Genomic DNA, 14803 nt, shown 5'->3' on the forward strand with positions numbered 1-14803 from the left:
TTAGTAAGAGCTACTATACTTGCTAAAGTGCTGGGAAATGGTGCTGATGATTTAATGTAAATGTATCTATCTCTCATTCCCTTTTATCCACAAAAATTTAACAGTGTAATGTGGGCTAGGGGAAATGAGGGAGATTGCTAGACTAATGAGGGAGGGAGAGAGGGAGATTGCTTCTATTTCAGGGAGTCTCCTGCAGAATGCAGGAGGGTAGGCAGCTATGCAGATAGGTGATGCTAAAATAAAGGAAGGTGTTTCCGATTTGTGAACTTCGTAGAGATAGTGAATTTGACTCTGCAATGTATGACAGGGAGAAGGCTACATAAAGATAATTCAAATTAGTGGCAAGAAAAGCAGAGAACTACTGGGTATTGGTGGAAAACATCAGCAAGGAATAGAAATGCATGGGATGTAACATGCCACTCAAGATACATTATATACAAAGAAGCAGCGCTGAAGTTACAATGGACACAATTTTGATTGATGGTAAAATACCTTTATATCAAAAAATGACATTTAATACATATTACACAACATGAATATATAATGCAATTGTTAAAAAAAGATAAAAGTAAGTAAAATAGATCTCACTCTGTGGTTGGATCGAAAAATGGACCTGGGCTGATGTCCAATTTTTTCTGTCCAATTGGTAAGTGCACTTTCCAATAAATGGTCTGCCAAATGGGATGGGATAGCAATAGATGGGGTACCGGCTCACTGGTCCTCACTATGTCACGGTGATCTTGCTTGTTGCCGCTGGAGGAGTCAGTGAAGGGAATTCCGGATTGGACCCTTTGTCCTGGGCCTTTTGAGGGGTATTCTGGGAAATTTATGAAGTACTCTGTACTCAGGAAATGAGTCCACTGTGTGTGACTTTTTTATGTGGGGGGGAAGTCACCGTTGTAGCAGTACACAAGTGGGGGAGGCAGATGTTAATTCTCCATGTGTGACTTATATGGGGATCCTGGACCTCAAACAGGTGGCTATGATGTTGTTGGCTCACCTGGAGGTATGGATGGCTGTTCACCCCTGTCACTTTGGTAAATGGTGAAAATTCTGGGACCCAATTGTTGGTCCTGTTAGGGAATATACACAGTCTCCACAGGTGGCCAGAGATGGCAAGGCTCACCTGGAGTTCCGTGTCCTGAAAGGTCCCAGATGGAAGAAAGGTTCCCAAACGGCAGAAGATGGTGATCGAGGTGATCCAATATCACAGAGATGAGGGGCTGCACCTGACGCGTTTCGCCACTAGCGGATGATTCTATTGGCTGCCTAGCGGCCAATCAAGAGCCGACTTTCTCGGCTCCTGATTGGCCGCTAGGCGGCCAATAGAATCAGTCTGAGGAGAGGCGCGGAAGATGAAAATCTCTGCGTCTCTCCAGTCCGTGAGCGGGTACCAGCCGGGAGCAGCGCGTCTGGAGCTGAAGATGCCGGGGTCGTCGCCGGGAACCAGGTGAGTAGGATTTCCTTCCTCAGGTACCCCTTTGGATTACTACGGATCCAGGACCCCGGAATCTTCAGCCCAGGAGCCCCGGACCAGCACCAAGGCCCTGGAACCGGACTCTTCAGCCCAGGAGCCCCGGACCAGCCCCGGAACCAGGACCAAGGCCCCGGAACCGGACTCTTCAGCCCAGGAGCCAGGACCCCGGATCCAGGGACCGACCCACGGGCTCAAGGTAGGTAAGTATCAGTATGTGTGGGCTGTGGATGTATTAAACTTTATTTTTCTGGGTGTCAGTGTGTGTGTGTTTTATTTAACTATTTCTTGTACTGTGGAACTACAAGTGCCAGCGGGCCCTTTAATGCCCGCTGGGCAGCCGCAGATTGGCTCAGCTGTGATTGGCTGAGAGCTCTCTCAGCCAATCACAGAACGGCCGGTCATTTGACAGGTATTTTGAAAATCTAATAGCCGCCACTGTGCGTCCCGTCCCGTAGCGGCAGCGCTGCTATTTGTGATCACAGCATGCCCGGCCAGGTCAGCATCACTCGCCGCACCCGGCACCCGCCGGGAACTCATTTGAGAGCCGCCGCCCGCCCCCACTACTGCCGCCGCCCACCCCCACTACTGCCGCTGCCCACCCCACTGCTCCTCACCGCCCTGCAGCTCCCCATTTGTTTTACATGTGATAAATCGCAAGCGATTTATCACATGTAAAAACTGGCTCATCAAGTGCCAAATTGTATGTGAGCCTCCCGGGGAGCTGCCGGGCGGCTCACAGGAGAATTGGGTCCGACTTGTCCTAAGGACAAGTCGGCCTAATGTATGGGGGCCTTTAGGCCCTACATGTCAGTGATATACTGTCCTGATAAGAACATATACTGATAAGGCAGAACTACCATTGGTGTATTGCTCTAGTCTAGGCACTAAGCAGCACACTGCTACCATGAGCAGCAATGAGTTTCCCCATGGACTGCTAATATGACTTTGAGGAAACTCAGATGACTGGCCCAGCGCAGGGTACATGGTGGGCACCAGTGCCTGATGAACCTTGTCCTCACCAAACCTGTCTCTCCCCATCACCTGGCATGTGTCATATTAAAAACTTGGGGTGGGGGAGGGACAAACTATGTTTTTGCACCTAGGTCATCCACTCACAGGTTTCGCCACCACTAACAATGTGTTGTACCAAGCAATCAATATTATCCTGTTTCACATGTAAATGTATATGTAGAAAAATCCATACCATGTATAGTACAATGAATGCCACATCATTTATGTTTCAGGAGACACATATGTGAAACTCATTATGAGATCTGTTCTTGTATAAAAGGACAATGAATGGGATGAACACTAGCATACCAGAATGTTAATTTGTTGTCCCTATTTTTATTCAATATGTATTTACTTTTTTTTTTTTCATATGAAACAAAAATTTTTGTGTTCTCAGAGAAATCCCATTATGATGTAACTTTTATGCATGATTTGTGAAGCAGTGTTGAGGCACATAGTCTAATGCCTCCCTCCCCCCCAACCCCCCCCCCCCCCCCCCCCCCACACACACCTGTCTTCTCCTGCATAGTGGGATAGACTTCACTGCCAAGATTCCACAGGTTGCAGCCCCATAACTGCTTCCTGAAGTGAGCCAATAGCAGGCTACAGAATTGTCACACAAGAGCACAGTCAGATGGTTCTGGGCTCTAGGTCAAAATCAAAGTAGCAGAATGGTGAGATAATTTGGGATCTACAGTAGGGCGCAGGCGGAGATTTTACGTCACAAGAAAAGTGGGTATGGTAGATGAAAGCAAAATCACAAAAAAAGCTGGAGTAGGCAAAGTGACCTAATAGTATGGTAGCTTTTAATAGGTTTAAATCGGTTGCCTATGTAACATCATAGTCACATGCTCTTATCACTTTAAGCGAAGGAAAAAATGGCATATGTTCCTGAGAAGAGAGAAGCCAGGTTTAGTAACCCAGAATCCACTTGCGAGTGCTGGTGAAGAAGGGAAGGAATTTGGGCAGTCTGCCATTCAGATGTAGATATGCACAGGGTATGTGGAATAATTAGCGCAATAAATTTGAGGAAGTGCGGCCTACTACAACAAAAGAAGGAGGTACACCACCTCCTAAGAATACTGGAAACAAACAAATTTAGTTGTAGCCTGGCGCAACTTCTTCAAAAAGATATTGAAACCACCATATACAATTGACAGGGGTTTATTAGATTAAAACAAGCAAACAAATAAATTGATACAGAATACAAACGAATAATTCTTGTGGACTTCGGACTGGGGTTTAACAATTTTTGAGGATATACATATTGTATCTCACCATCAAACGATGCTGCGGTGGGCTATTACTTCAGACGAAACTTCGTCTGAAGTAATAGCCCACCGCAGCATCGTTTGATGGTGAGATACAATATGTATATCCTCAAAAATTGTTAAACCCCAGTCCGAAGTCCACAAGAATTATTCGTTTGTATTCTGTATCAATTTATTTGTTTGCTTGTTTTAATCTAATAAACCCCTGTCAATTGTATATGGTGGTTTCAATATCTTTTTGAAGAAGTTGCGCCAGGCTACAACTAAATTTGTTTGTTTCCTGCCATTCAGATGTGCCAACAGACTGTGCTGATGGCATTAAGGCTTTTATTCTAGTGGATTCGGTCGGATGCGTATTTTCGGACAGAAACCGAGTGTTCTTAGCCCCGCCTTCCATACAGATCACTCACACCATCCGTATGCGGTAAGACGTCGACCGAACGGACCGCGAGTGGATTTTTCAGGTGAACACCTCCTCCATCTGTGGGAACCTCCCCCATCATTCGATGGTCGCCGACCATCGAATGATGGACCGAGCGGTCAGGCAGCACCAAGTGCTCCAGACCACTCAGGCATTTCTCCGTGCAAATGCAGGGATATGGGCGGGCATCTGGCATCTGGCTATGTCATTTGTCCGCCCCCCACACGTGTGTCACGGCCGGATAACCATATGTACGCCCAGCATTTTCATGGGAACGCCCATGAAACACGGGACGTACGCATATGGTAATGAGCCCAAACAGCCCTTCACGCCCCTCTCCACCCCCAGAATTCACAACGTATTCGGACGCCTCTGCACATGCGCAAACACCAACAATCGGCCGGCCGCCCGCATTCAGAGCTATCCGGGTCAATCAGAATAAGAGCCTAAGTGCTGATTTGTAGTAGTGCATCTTATTGTGATTAGTTGTCACGGTACAACAGAGCAATAACTCAAAAATACTTTTTATAGGAACTGTTGACCATTACAGGTCATGTTTCCCTAACTTTGTTGTGGCCCTGAAACTTCCAACTTTCTGCCCTCCTAAACAGATGTTCTCCAACCCATTACACACGACAACCCTCAGCCTTTAACATGGGAAACGGTCGTATTGTGGACCCGACTTAGGTCAACAGTCATTAGGTCGACACCTTTGGGTGAAGGTCGACAGGTGTCTAGATCGACATGGGACAAGGTTGACATGGTTTTAGGTCAACAAATGCGTTAGGTCGACATGGGTTTTTTCACTGTTCTTTTTAGCCGACATGTGCCGACAGGCGGTATTTCATGCCCTACCATCCACTAGGGCGTGGTGGGAGATTAAAATAGTGTGCCCTAAGCATAGCGAGCAGCTGCAGTTGACTTCCAACTGTGTCGACATTCGGGTAAAAAAACAGTGAAAAAACCCATGTCGACCTAAACCCATGTTGACCTTGCCCCATGTCGACCTTCACCCATGTCTACCTAGAACAGTGTCGACCTAATGACTGTCGACCTAAGTCGGGTCGACAATACGATCCACACCCTTTAACATATGTCAGGATGGCTCATAGATTTACATTGTTTACACCTTTTACCACAGTCGTTGACTTTCAAAGTCCCTTAAATCAGATTTCTTTCCAATATTATATTTTATTCTGAATATGAAAACTTCTTGGCCGTGTCTGTGTGCTTGTATACATGGAGTTGTTGTCACATGATTGGCTAAGTAGTCACATTAACAAGCATGAGTACAGGTGTACCTAATAAAGTGTCCACTTCATTAGTAGAACGACCTTCTGCAGTAGTAACTTGAAGATTTTTTTTATATATGAGTTTATTAACCTCATATAATAATAACAAATTGGATATTGTTCCATAAGTTATGTATTTCCTCCAGCTATAGCTTTTCAATACTGTGATATTGTGGAGAGATGTTTCTCTTGACTACAGAATGGCTTTCAATTATTTTCTGAGAAAGCCTGTAGACCCCTAGGAGGAAGCTCTTGGGTAGGACCATAATGGAAAGGTGTAAAGCAGGGATGGGGCACCTTTGCCCCCCCCCCCCCCCCCAGTTGTTGTTGAACTACACATTCCAGCATGCCCTGCTACTTTATTGATATTTGCCCATGCTGAAACTGTTGCAGATGCCCTGTTGGGATGTGTAGTTCAACAACAGCTGGAGGGTCAAAGGTTCCCCATCCCTGGTGTATTATTATTAAAAAAATGAATGCTATAAGCTAAAATCCCAGCATCATGGAAGAAATAGCTGAAGACAGGATGGACACTTTAGCAAACATGCTTCAAAATCAAACATGAAGTACTTCCAGGAACAAAAGCTTATGTTGTGAATAACCTTCAGTCTCCAGAATGTAATATTCTTGAAATCCATAGGGAAATCTCAATAACAATATGAGAGCTAGAAGAGTGCTGCCGGGAAGAGTGAGGAAATCATTGCTAAATAAGAACAGAAAAACTTGTGAGCTGGCTGCAAGAAATGTTAGTGATCTCTGCTTTCTGCCAAAGGAGACATGAAACAATGACAGACATGGTGCCTTTACTATTTTATTATCTCCTATACGTAAAATTCCACATAGAAAGATAAAGTTGCTGATGCTAATGTGAGATACACATGGGGGTAGGTGACCATCGAATGATGTCCCCTGCAGTTACACATCCCCTGGCATGTTTTCGAGGGGATTCGTTGGCGGGGCGGCGTCACAGGCGCTCGGTAAGCTGTGAACATCACTGCAAACCAGAATCTGTATGATTTTGATTATGTATGATTTCTACTAATCTAAAAGTCAGTCTTCGGGTCAGGCATCGACCCACCTGCGTACCCATGAGAATGCCCAGTGTTTTAATGGGGAAGCCCAAAAAACACTGGGCGTTCCCATGGCCCAGCGCCGCCACCGCCCCTGCCATTTGCCCAATGAGTGTATCAATTGTCACTGAGAAATGCACAATCGCAAACCCTGACCATCGGGGCAGGGGCCGCATTCATATCACTATGAGTGATCCAGAATCAGCCCCATACTATAGCCAAAATCGTACATGGGGGGGCGGGGGAATCTGGTTGGTTTGCAAAGGCAAACTCCTTCTTTAATGGATAAAACCATGTGCATTGCAGGTGGGGCAGATGTAACATGTGCAGATAGAGTTACATTTAGGTAAGGAGTGGTCAAACTGAAATCTAGTCAGTATTTACTCTGCACAGAAACAAAATAACTCGGCCAAATCTTATTCTCTCTGCACAAGTTACATCTGCCCCACCTGCAGTGCACATGGTTTTGTCCATTTAAAGAAGGAGTTTGCGTTTGCAAACCAACCAGGATCACCCCCATAGTCAAAATTGCACCATGTGTATGTATCTTTAGTTGGATACCTAAAATGTGGGCAAAACGCACATTGGGCGATTCCCGTGGCCGCCAGTGTAGTTAACTCTATCGGCGGTGCCGCTGTAGAATGATATTGTACATACACGCTGACACGATATCGGTCAGTGATGTACATGCAGTTGCTGATGATAATGTCAGATTGAACTGCATGTACAGACGACAGGGGGGTCGTTAATGACCCGCGGCCATGCACATCATTGACCTCGCACACTAGATGATATGCACATGATATCATCTAGTGTGCATATATTCAAATATTGGTATTATCCATCTGGTTAACAGTAAGTTGTGTGTATATATGCAGCAGTTTTATGCTAAAAGAGAACAATAGTATATACACCAAGCTACAGTAACACCAGATAAAAACCTAGTTTAGACATAAGTTCTTGAACATGTTAATAGTAAACGTACTGTACTGTAGTGCCACACACATTAAGAGAAAAAAAGATGCAGTTGCAGGAGTCAAACATTACTAATTAAAATTGTAATTTTGCAGTAAATAGCATGTATTTTTGCATAATCTTGGCCAGGGTTATGGGCTTACCTACCATGTCTAGGTAACCTCATCGGTTAAGTCCCTAACATTCTAAGGGTTCAAGTTCGGAGGGATGAGCACCCCCAAAACCAGCCCAGCCAAACCACCCCAAAGCATCACACCAGTGAAGCGTTAAAGAGTGTTAGATAGATAAGAGCAGATACTGCATGTGTTAGGAGTGTTATAGAGGTGAAAGATAATTGTGTGAAAATGTAACATATATATAGAGAGAGAGAGAGAGAGAGAGAGAGAGAGAAGGAAGGAGGCGGCACTCATCAGGCGGAATAATTGGTGTCCTTTAATCCGATTAAAGGACACCTATTATTCAGCCTGAAGAGTGCCGCCTCCTTCCTCTCTGTTTGTTGGCCCCACGTGGACTTTCAATTTGGATGGCACCGCAGCATTTATTCACATACATGAACTTCAGTAAGTCAATATATTTTTTTCTTTGAGTGCCGGATCTTGGATATATATATATATATATATATATTCCGGAAGTATCCTCCACACTGTGGGTGGGGGATGTCAGGCACTCGCCTTTATAACAAAAGATATCCAATCTTGTTATAAAATCCAATCCGGGTTTTATTATAACATCCAGTGATTTTTAGTCAGCATAAATCATGGTTTTAACGTTTCCATATGTGCCCCGACGTTTCGGTCCATAATGGCGGACCTTTATCAAGGAGCTTGGTAAATACGTAGTCTCAGCACTCAGCGATGTCATAGAAAGAAGCCCATGGTCAAAGTTTATACAAAACATCCATTTGCATGCCTTCAGGGGGGCACGTCTGGGGGACTCACAGCCTTGCGAGTCAACCACAATAAGGACCAATGTCTCTACATTCAATATGTTACTTTAATGAAGTGTCATACAAAAGACTGCATGGCTGTGTCTGGAGAGTGTTATTAATATATCACATCTGCCTTATCAAATAACATTTACACACAGGCTCAAATGCAAAATAAAAGCACTAGTTTAATTAGAGAATCTTCACTTTTATAAGATTAAATGTGACCTTTTTTTGGTATTTACAAAATGGGAATATCAAATATAATAATAGTAAGTTGCAGAAGTCACACATTAGTTATGGTATTGGGGGTATGGGTCAAGACACCTAGCCATTCAGAAGTGTGTGCTGGTCATCATTGTAATGTAAGCAGTTCAAATCTTGCACCAGCAATAGCATCATTAGAGGCTGTGAGGGGTGCAGAGCAACAGGGTGACCACATCCAAGCAGCGACGACTCCACTGTGCTAGGAGCAGTTCCTAAAGTGTTGTGTAAGAACCCAGCTAGACACACAATCACCCACCAAAGTGTCACACATCTAGGGGTGTGGCTTCACTGGCATAAGGCCATGCCTCTTTTTGCACAAGCATTCTAAAGGAATTCACATTGAGGCATTGGGCAGTATTTAATGGTTTCTGCGAGCTGTGACAGCGTGCAGTGCTGACTGCTCACTGTCACAGTTTGCAGGGTATTCAATTGAACCCCTGCACACGCCATTTCCACGTTGCTAGGTTTTTCTAGCAAGGGGGAAACGGCGTATGCGGCCGCTGAAAGAGCAGGGCTCGCGGCTAAATGCAGCAGGCTTCCTGCATTAGCCGCAAGCCTCGCTGTTTGGGGGAATCCTTGCTGTCCTCTTAATGCTCATTACAACAATGAGCAAAATACAGTATGTATGCAAATAAAATATTTAATCTTAAAGGGCCATATTCAGTCCCAGGTGAAAAATTGGCAGTGTTCCCCCTGGTTTTTTTTTTTTGGGGGGGGGGGGGGGGGGGAGAATTCGATTTGCCTGTTCAATTTTAGTACAGATTTTTTGGCCTGGGCGAAAACTATAGGATCAATGAAGACCATGTGTATTTCACCAATGCTGATTTGCCCGCCCCCCCCCCCCCCCCCACACCCCACACAAAAAAAAGTGAAATGGCATTGGTGAAAATGTACTCTCAAAAACATGCAAAGATACCCATGATTGCAAACGGGAAGGCAAATCTTTGCCATTTTTTTAACCTGGTGAAAAACTCCAAAACGTGTACCCTGCACAGGATATATAACTTATTACAGGTTTTTTTTTGAAACATGGAAATTGATCAAGAGGGCCCAAATATTTGCACACACACACACACACACACACACACACACAAGCCACACTATACTATACACACATGCACTCACGCACCCTTAGAGTGTATGACATACTGTGTGTAATATATATATATATATCAGTTAATAACTTTCCAGTACAGAGAGCCAGACAGATTCTGCTGGGTTTAATAAACATGAAAAAATAAAATATTTTCACAAATACACGGTAATGGAGAAGCCACAAGCTTTCGGTAACAGTAACATCATATAATGAGGAATTGTGCAGTTCTCAGCTACCCACTTGGTCAAACTATAGTAAGGGTACCTTTATATGCAAACATTGCATGTTTTGTGAAATATCTTCGTGCTTGAAATAAAGTCGACTAACGCGAGACTGGGCACTGCCACGTGGTGGTTCACACACAGGGCTCCCTGTATTGTACTAAGACGATTGAGTACTATAACCTGTGTGCTCCACTGAGACCCATTTTGAGGCCTCATGTTTTAAAGAACGGAGCTAATGCTACCTAATACACAAGGACAACAAATAGCGCAATGGATTGCATGACATCAATGGTTAAGGGCAGACTTACATGTCTCATGTGAAGCCTTCAATAGTTTTCATGTATTTGGCAAAAATCTCAAGCTATTAACAACTGATCACAAACTTTCTCAGCAGGTCACTATAGAAAGGCTGCCTCCTGAGTAAGTTCCTTAAGTCCATTTTATCAGCACACAGCGTGTATGTATGTGAGAAGCAGCAGATGTCACAGTGTGAGGTAGGTGTGGAGGGAATGGACAACAGGTCTACCAATGTAACAGCACATAGCCATTCCCTCCTATTAATTGGCTTGCACCTACTGCCTTTCTTTTCCTAGGACAAACTTACGCAACCTTTCTTCTCCAGTTCTTGCATTACAACTGACAATGAACGGATGAGAGGTACCTAATGCTGCAATTGAGCAGCAGATGGCTAGCCGCAGGTAGCCTAAGCATGCTCTAGGAACTCAAAGCCAGTCTGACCTTGTGCCTCAGTAAAGTGTTTCCATCCTGTAATAATATTTCTTCTTCCACAGGCTGGCAGTGACCCTCCCCTGTTATAGGTACGATACCTGGGAAGGAAAAGGAGCATTGCTTAACCGAACTCCTTGCATGAGGGGCTAGACATATCAAGCTTCAAAAGTGATAAAATGCAGAGTGATAAACAACCAGCCTGCTCATAACTGTCATGTTACAGGCTGGGTTTGAAAAATAACAGATAGGAGCTGATTGGCTGGTTGTTTATCACTCTGCATATTATCACTTTTTGAAGCTTGATACATCTGGTCCAAAGTGTGAAACAGTGTACACCTCACTAAAACGTTCAAAACGTATGGTGTACCTGATCACACTTTGTGGTGCTGTGTTGCTACTTGTTTCAGCTTTTATGACTATTCCTTTGTGTTGGTGTGTGCTGGCAATTAAGGCATGGTTTATTTATTTATTTTTCCTTTAGCATCTCCTGTTTCATGTATAGATCCCCTGATGTTCCTTTGGGAGGTCGAAGTTTGTCACTACTGGATCATTTTCAACATATCCCCATTTCTGCCACACTTGTGAACATCGAAAGATAGCGAATTCTATAAACTGATTGTACAGTGTTTGGGTGCACGTGGCAGAACTCTTTGTGATGTTTAATAGTTTCTAATCTCAGAAGCATGATGCCAGCGTGATATGTGTTCCATACAGTGCAAAAAAGTGGGATTGCTGGGGCAATTAGTCTCTTCCGAAAACAGGGTCCCCATGACAGCAGACGGTCAGGTGTGTGGTGAAAAAAAGCTGACACTCCAGACAGGTAGCATCAGCATCATCAACGCATGTTTCTATCAGTTTACACATGCAGCATCATTTATTTTTTATCACTGTCTCATCAGACAGCACACATCCAGCACCGACTCATCAGACAGCACACATCTAGCACTGAATCATCAGACAGCACACATCCAGCGCCGACTCATCAGACAGCACACATCCAGCACCGAATCATCAGACAGCACACATCCAGCACCGACTCATCAGACAGCACACATCCAGCACCGACTCATCAGACAGCACACATCCGGCACGTCTCATCAGACAGCACACATCCGGCACGTCTCATCAGACAGCACACATCCGGCAGGGCTCATCAGACAGCACACATCCGGCACCATCTCATGATACAGCACACATCCGGCACCGACTCATCAGACAGCACACATCCGACACCGAATCATCAGACAGCACACATCGGGCACAGACTCATCAGACAGCACACATCCAGCACCAAATCATCAGACAGCACACATCCGGCACTGAATCATCAGACCGCGCATATCCAGCACCGACTCATCAGACAGCACACATCCAGCACCATCTCATCAGACAGCACACATCCAGCACCATCTCATCAGACAGCACACATCCAGCACCATCTCATCAGACAGCACACATCCGGCACCATCTCATCAGACAGCACACATCCGGCACCATCTCATCAGACAGCACACATCCGGCACCATCTCATCAGAGAGCACACATCCAGCATCGGCTCATCAGACAGCACACATTCCAGCACCGAATCATCAGACAGCACAAATCCAGCACCATCTCATCAGACAGCACACATCCAGCACCATCTCATCAGACAGCACACATCCGGCACCATCTCATCAGACAGCACACATCCGGCACCATCTCATCAGACAGCACACATCCGGCACCATCTCATCAGACAGCACACATCCAGCATAGGCTCATCAGACAGCACAAAGCTGGCATAGCAAAGGAGAGATAACAATACAGCTGTGTGAAAGGTATAAAAGAGGTTCGCTTGCAGTCTGCTAGTTAACACATTTGTTAATTTATAGTCAGGCTAATGACATTTGAGCTTGTAATATAAGATAGCAGACATTCTTTCTATATTGTCTTGAGTCATGGAGTAGAGGGGGAGATAACCGTTTATAATGGAAGTAAATTTTACTTTTAGCAAGCTAAAGCCCTATACACATGCATCGATTTTTCGCGATTTTCGATTCGATTTTGCTTATAGAAGCAAAATCTAATCGAATCCTAAACGAAAACGAATGTTTTTGTGTGTCACTTTTGATCTACATTCGATGCGCGCTCCCGTTTTCACAAAATCGAACAAAAAAATCTACTGTGCAGCCAAGGAAATATCGAATTCGATCTAGTAAATCAAATCTGTACAATGTACATATCTAATGCAAAAGTACAGATCTAATGCCAAATCAAATGGAAAGATCTAATGCCAGATCTAATAGAAAATTGAATCTAACATCGAATCAAAAGCAAATCGATGTGTGTGTGTACAGGGCTTCTAAAAGATGGTAAGTGTAGGCCCCCATACACTAGTCAGATCTGGCCTGTTTTCTTCTGGTTCAGATGGATCTGACAGAACGATCTGAAGAAAAAGGCCAAATCTGAGCTCCCTCAGATCAGATGTGCAGATCCATTGGACAAAGAAATCTTTGGTGCTGCACCAAAGACCCATCTGATCTAAAGCCGCCAGGGGTCCAATATAGACCTGATCTGAAGTGAATAGAGTGAAAATTTAGCCCAGGGTTCGATCAGATTCCTGGGAGAGTTCAAGGGAAATCTGAACAGATTTGTAGCTTCAGATATGTCTGCATAGTGGATGTTGGGCAAGACTGGCCTGCATTATATACCTCCATAATAATAATAATAATAAAGCAAGCCTTTTTAATACAGAGCGTGATAAACAACCAGCCAATCAGCTCCTATCGGACATGTTACAGGCTGGGTTTGAGAAATGACAGGACACATGAACAGCACTGAAAACATAGGGCAGCGGTGCTCAGCTTGGAACACCCAGAGTTTTTTATGGGGATGCCCAGAAAACACTGGTTATTCCGCTACCCGCCCCTTCCCTCCCTTCACAAAGCAAACGACCCGGTGAGTGTGATACTCGCCAAAGGCGTTTGCACAGGGGTCTGTACATGCGCATATTTGCCCATGCGAGGACCTGCACCATCAGCCAGGGAAAGGAAATCGGACCTGAATCACCCCCTAAGTCCACTGGTGCGCTTAGCACAGCCCAACAATGTTGCCCACCCCAACACCTACATTACTTAACTGAGAAGATATTAAGGGCCTGATTAAAAGTTAAACTCTATGCCAAGCTGAGCGCTGTTGGCCGATGGTTACCGTGTAGTGACGCAAAACAAATGTGGACGCAGTGAGTGGGGCAGAGAAATATGTAACGGCCTGATAGCTAGGGAAAACAAGCATGCGCTTTGTGTGCTTCATGGTTAATCTAGGGATGGAGAGAAAGAACTGAATTACTGTACTTTTCTCATAATAAGCACATGTATGCTATGCACGTGTAATAATGCACACATACTGTCACACATCATACAGATATATCACACACACTTTACCATCACACTCATTTGTCAAACACACTCACTTTATCATCACACTCAAATTTCAGTGACACTCAGCTTCACAATCACACAGACTTAACCATCACACTCATATTTATTGTCACACAGACCTTACATCACATGCATTTGCCAATCACTCAGACCTTCACCCTCACACGCATTTGCCAATCACACAGACCTTCACCATCAGATGCATTTGCCAATCACTCAGACTTTACCATCACATGCATTTGCCAAACACACAGACTTTACCATCACATGCATAAGGCAATAACATACTTTGCTATGGCACTTAAATGTCAGTCACATTTGTCACACATCCATCTTAAATTTTCTAAGCACTTGCATTCACACTAATGTGTGGGTACAATCTTTCACCACACATCACAGTATTTTCCTGGGTTCATCGGGGTCCCCTTGGGACAGTTGAAATGTTCAGCAAAGTCCTTTGAGTTTGTCAGGGTCCCAATAACTCTAAATTTGGCTGGACTATGGGGATCTGTAACCAGTCCTTCATGGCTGCTCTCAGGGGTCCGCACAGAACACCACACCTACAAGACAGAGTGAGATGACTTATAACATTGTAGTTGAATAGGATGTATCACTACAGTCAT

The 14803-nt window shown here is 44.5% G+C and overlaps 1 protein-coding gene across 3 annotated transcripts in view; it reads right to left on the reverse strand.

Moving 5' to 3' along the window:
* Window positions 1–9914: 9914 nt before the first annotated feature.
* The window catches only part of ECE2 (endothelin converting enzyme 2), a 103995-nt gene continuing 99106 nt past the window's right edge, over window positions 9915–14803 (reverse strand). For 2 of the 3 annotated variants that reach the window (XM_083177411.1, XM_083177410.1), the window contains exon 19: window positions 9915–14740. In XM_083177411.1, coding sequence (XP_083033537.1) covers window positions 14564–14740 — 177 coding nt within the window. In that variant the 3' untranslated portion in view covers window positions 9915–14563. The remainder of the gene's footprint in view (window positions 14741–14803) is intronic. The other variant, XR_014471764.1, reaches the window with a different exon arrangement.

This window comes from Crinia signifera, chromosome 3 (genome assembly GCF_055691185.1).
Source record: "Crinia signifera chromosome 3, ASM5569118v1, whole genome shotgun sequence".
Lineage (NCBI taxonomy): Eukaryota > Metazoa > Chordata > Amphibia > Anura > Myobatrachidae > Crinia > Crinia signifera.